General features: G+C 56.2%; 1 protein-coding gene across 1 annotated transcript; it reads right to left on the minus strand.

Annotated features, from left to right (window-relative positions):
- Nucleotides 1-2,597: 2,597 nt before the first annotated feature.
- LOC138918699 (ral guanine nucleotide dissociation stimulator-like) lies at nt 2,598-4,777 on the minus strand. The gene is made up of 5 exons (XM_070241705.1): nt 4,627-4,777; nt 4,026-4,052; nt 3,533-3,654; nt 3,224-3,327; nt 2,598-2,885 (listed from the first exon to the last, which is right to left on the minus strand). Exons 1-5 carry the CDS (start codon nt 4,708-4,710, stop codon nt 2,824-2,826), a joined length of 399 nt encoding a protein of 132 aa, XP_070097806.1. The 5' UTR covers nt 4,711-4,777; the 3' UTR covers nt 2,598-2,823.
- Nucleotides 4,778-5,166: the final 389 nt, after the last annotated feature.

The raw sequence follows: 5,166 nt of genomic DNA on the forward strand, positions 1-5,166 counted from the left end.
ACAGATCACCAAGAGAGGCTTGCGGGGCACTGTGAGTGGGGTGAGGTGGCATTTACCTGGATGGTATGGCTGTCAATGGGACAGATTTTTTGTTAGCTCCTGTAAATGGAAGATGCATCAATGAATGGACCACGTGGCAAGATATTCTTGAGGGACGTGAGTGAGGAGTACAATCCCATGTCTTACACCACTTTGGAAAGACTGAGTTCACTCCTAATGTGATCTTGTTTTCACTTACACTGGAAGACGAGATGCAAGCACCCATCCCCACCTTACACCTGCAACAGTTTAAACAGAACCCTGCTTTCCAGTTCCTCAAATATTCTGACGATTTCTCTCTGACACTATATGCACCTGAGGGATTTCAAGAGATTCACATTGTTATTTTCTCTTCCCTTTAGTTAGCTCTTAGGAAGCCAGTTTTGGTAACTCATACTTTCCTTCAAAAATAAACCTGTCATCCAGATTTTCTAACTGCTTTACTCACGGACTTCAGCAAACAATTTCCAATTTGGAAACCCAAAGATGGGATAAATTGTCCCTTCTCTGCCACAGCTGTACCCATGTGACTTACTGAATGTTGCTACCTGCCGGGTCGGCTCTCAGGAGCCTCCCAGGCCTGGAGGAGACACTCGTGGGACACCCATGCCTTCATCCTGGCCCTGGACTAGCCCTGGGACCTGCCATGACTCTTTCTCCCTGGAGGGACAGCACAGCCTTCCCCACCTTCCTCTGGCAAGTCTCTTTCCTGGGTGGCTGTGCTGCATCAGCAAGGGCCTGGGCTGCCGGGAACCAGGATTGATCCTCAGCTTCTGGCTGTCCTGAGACGGCCTCCCTGGCAGAGTCCGGCCTGCCAAGTGTCTGAGTGACACTTGCAGCGATCAGGAAGGAGGGGATAACTCAGAAGTGACAAGCGATTCATCTGGTCCTTGCTTACATGGTGTTTCCTGGGGATGAAGCTCAAAAGCCCGGGAGGTCACCCTTTAGCTGTTGGTTCTCAGGCGGGTTCTCCGGTTGAGCCAGACCAGTGTCTGTTGGACACCCACACGGGGAGCATTTCCGGATTATACTTGGTGAAGCTGTGTCCATGCACATCCACAGAACGTTAGTTTGGTGGCATTGCCCGCAGGACCCCCAACTCACACCTTTCTTAGTCCTCATCTTTCCAACTTCCCAACAGGAAAGGTTCACACCTCAATGACAGAACCACCGCACAAGACTGTGGAAAAGACCCTAGTCACCCCAGGGGCTACATGCTTCATGGGCTCGGGCCCAGCTACCACTTTAGGAAAAGCCAGTCAAATTACACCAGAGTGTGTAAACTGGTGATTGTCCAAGACCATGGACCTGAGAACCACACAGGCCTAGAGGTCACCCTGGGCAGCAAGGAACACTGTGGGGTCATTCCTGGTCAGGATGATGGTCTGTTATCCTGGAAAACCAGAGGTCACCTGGGATCCATCAGGTCCAGGCTGGAAGAAGTGGCCACGATGGACCTGACAGAAAGGCTAGGGGCATCTAGGGAATTTCTGCCCTAAGAGAGAATTGCATGCGGAAGTGCAGGGATACTGAAAATCCTAGTTCACAGGGAGCACCAGGTTCGTGGAGGGAGACCCGGCTGTGGCGCTAAAAGCTGCCTCCCCAATCTTTCCCCTTGGAGAAAAATAAGCAGGAAGTGGGAATCAGAGTCAAGGACCCGAATCCCAGGAGGACCAAGCCCAGGTCAAAGGTGAACAGGGAGACCCTAGAGGGCCCAGAGAGGGAGAGTCCTGCCTGCCCTTAGTCCCTTTGCACAGAGCCTTCCTCCAGCCTCGCCCTCTCCACGTGCACATTTTGAGGTTTTACAGGATTTTCCCCACTTACAGTGGATGCAATTCCAGGGGCTGAATCAGAAAACAAGTTCCTCATTTGGGCAAGAGGAACTGGGAAAATGTTCCCTCGTCCTCCAAGTGCAGCAAGGCAGCCACGGTCCTGGGCAGGAATTGTGCTAGGCACAGGCCAGGGCAGCTTTTTGGCTATTGAGGAAGGTTAGGTCTGAGCTAACATCTGCAGCCAATCCTCCTATTTTTGCTGAGGAAGACTGGCCCTGAGCTAACATCCATGCCCATCTTCCTCTACTTTATATGCGGGATACCTGCCACAGAGTGGCTGGACAAGGGATGCTTAGGTCCGCACTCAGGATCTGTACCAGCGTACCTCAGGCGGCCAAAGGGGACCATGGGAACTGAACCGCTGCACCACTGGGCTGGCCCGAAGCAAGTGCTACTTTTAAAGACACCCCCGTTTCCGTGGCTGTTGTTCTGCCAGAGAAAGTCCCTCCAACGTCTCAGCCCCAGGAGATCGGAGGGGCCACTTCTGCTCCAGGACCAGGTGAACCACACTGCAATGATCCTGTCCTCTGAATGAGGGGGACACAGGACTGTCCTTCAGCAGCCAGGGACGGCACTGGCACTTCTCCCTTCACCACATGCCCTGAGCTGAGGACTCTGCGAGGTTTCTGAATTCAAGGAGGAATGTGAGATTCTGGATCGCATTTTCATGAGCGCAGAGAGCGAAAGAACCACATGTCCACTCCCAGGCTGAGAAAAAACCAGAAATTTAATAGAATACCCAAACTTAGCATTTATCATTGACAACAAAAACATGGCCCCTCCAAAGAGGGAAATAGGCGCTGGGGAAAATGTGTGAGGGAGATGGGGGGATCGTCCACTCCCTTGTTGCCTTCAGGGACCCCAGGAAATGGATCACAAAGTTTTCATTCACATCAGCCTCTGAGAGGTGGCCCCATGCACCTGAGTGTCCCTGCTGTGTCCCTGCTGTAGTTCAGCTGGTCTCAGGAGCATCATCTGCCACCACCACTGGGCTCTTTTTTGGGGGCCTGGTGTCTGGATAGAGAGAGGAATTTCCTAGGGGGCCTCCCCCAGAAACACAGCATACTCTCCCCCTCCCCACACCCACTGTACCCTGTGCCCCAGCCCCGGTGCTGAGTGCTCAGTCAGCCAAGAGCACCCCATGTCTCTGACACAGGGGCTGATATTTAGTGTCACCCACTTCACAGAGGAACAAACCAGTCCCAGAAATGCGAGGGGAATCACCCATGGCAGGACTGCTCAGCGGTGGAGCTGGGGCCCCAGCACCACAGCTGTCCCACTCCCCTGGCCCAGACTTGGCCTGAATCTGTACTGAGCCCCTGGATTCAGCCACTGCCAGTCCAGACACTCACTCAGCCCTGGGTGGGAAGATGAGTGGCTCTTCCTGTCTGTGAAGAAGAGTCGAATCTTTCTGGTCCACTGGTATCGTGGCTCCAGCTGACAGGACAGGCTGTAGCTACAGGACAGAGTGGAGTTGTTGGCTCCCAGGAGCCACGCCTGAGCTGTGCCTCCCAGAGCCTCCCAGCAGCTGGAGTCCCAGGGCCCCAGGGGTCGTCATACAGCCAGATCTGAGGCTGACCATGGAGCCACGGCCATGGACACTGGAGCTGGTCTGCAGAGAGAGTCTGCCCTGCCCTCACCCAACTCCGGCCCCGCCTCACCTCGCCTCCTCGCTCAGGGGCTCCACGGCCTGGAACCAGGCTCCAAAGTGCTCGTCGGGCTGCACGGTGTACAGATTTGCAGCCTTCTGGACCATCTCGATGTCCTTGATGAATTTGAATTCCTGGGACAGAGGAAGGACAGGATGGAGACATGGCCTGGGTGGGGGACCCTGCAGGGCTCTTGGAGGGGGTGAGGAGGGGGACAAGGAGCCAGTGTGGGGCCTTTGCCAACTTGGGAACTCTCCTTCCCTGCAATTCCAGTCAGGACCTGCCTGTTCTCACAGTTGGCCCGAAATAGATCCTCTACCAGGAAGGGGTCATTGATGTGAGCCCTTCCCCTACCCGCCAACGCCATAGCATCCCCAGCTCTGTATATTGAACTCTGCAAATAAATGTCCGACCCCAGGGATCGAGCTAGAGGGCTTGTTATGAAAGGGGAGCTCTCTGATTCCCACACACCCACACTCACCACAGTGAGGCCGCAGCTCCTTACCTCATTCCGACAGCTGAGCACATTGCCCTGGAAGGCAGACAGCCGAAGTCCATCAGAAACAGCCCCCTTAGCCCAGAACTAGCCCCCATCCCACCTCTTCCAGTGTTGCACTGCTGCCAGTGTGCAGGCCCTTCCAGAGACCAGACTTGGACTTGGGCCAGGCTCTGGGCTCCAGACCTGGGGGCAGAGGAGCTGAGACCTTGTAATCTAACTCTCTCTGATGACACATGGGGAGACTGAGGCCTCAGGCAGGAAGGGACAGCTCAGCCACTGATGTGCTTCCTGACTGGGAGGGGCCCGACTTCTCTTCCCTCATGGGCAGGGCCAGAAGGAGAGGCTGAGTCCAGCTCAGACACCACCTCCTGCGGCCACACAGCCAGGCAGCTCTGAGCCTCAGCAGCCCAGGGAGCCTGGATGGCGGCCTAGGCAGAGCCTCCCATCACTCATTGCTGAGATGGGCCTGATGCCCTGGCTTCCACAGGAGGCTGGGAGGCTCTGCAGAGGACCTTTCCAAGTGTGAGAGCTCAGGGCTCAGGCAGGACTCTCTCCTCCCAAACCCTCAGGAGCCTGATCCCAGGGCCCCACCTCCAGGCTCACTCACCTCCACATAATAATCCGTCTCATCATGCAGCAGCTCCAGGTAACTGAAGATCATCTCGAGGGAGGGGATGACACCCTGCTCCATCAAGGTGGGGATGGTGATGAGTTCCAGCACTCAGGTGCCCCCATGAACCCTCCCCTGAAACCCCTTACCCCAGCCACCTGCCCACCCCAGGCTCCCATGTACAGTAGCCTAGGACCCTCAGGAGCCCCCACCACACACAATGCCCTCCTCCCCTCCCCTCCAGGAACACCAAACTCCCCCAGTCACATCCCAGGGCTGGCTGTGGGCCAATCCCAGGGGGTGTGGCCCCTGCCCCTCCCCACCCCAAAACCATCCTGCTCCCAGCCCTTCCAGGCCTCCTCCTGCTCACTGCCACTGCAGGCACTTCAGGCTTGGCAGCCACAGCAGATGCGCTGGAGGAGGAAGGCCCCTTTCCTGGGGCAGGCCTCTAGCTGGGAGGGGGAACACCCTCTCCTCTGACTCCTGCACCTCCCCCCCAGGCACCCTCACCTGCTGCTGCCACCTCTCCCGGGCTCT

Source organism: Equus caballus, chromosome 18 (assembly GCF_041296265.1).
Source record: "Equus caballus isolate H_3958 breed thoroughbred chromosome 18, TB-T2T, whole genome shotgun sequence".
In the NCBI taxonomy this organism is placed as follows: domain Eukaryota; kingdom Metazoa; phylum Chordata; class Mammalia; order Perissodactyla; family Equidae; genus Equus; species Equus caballus.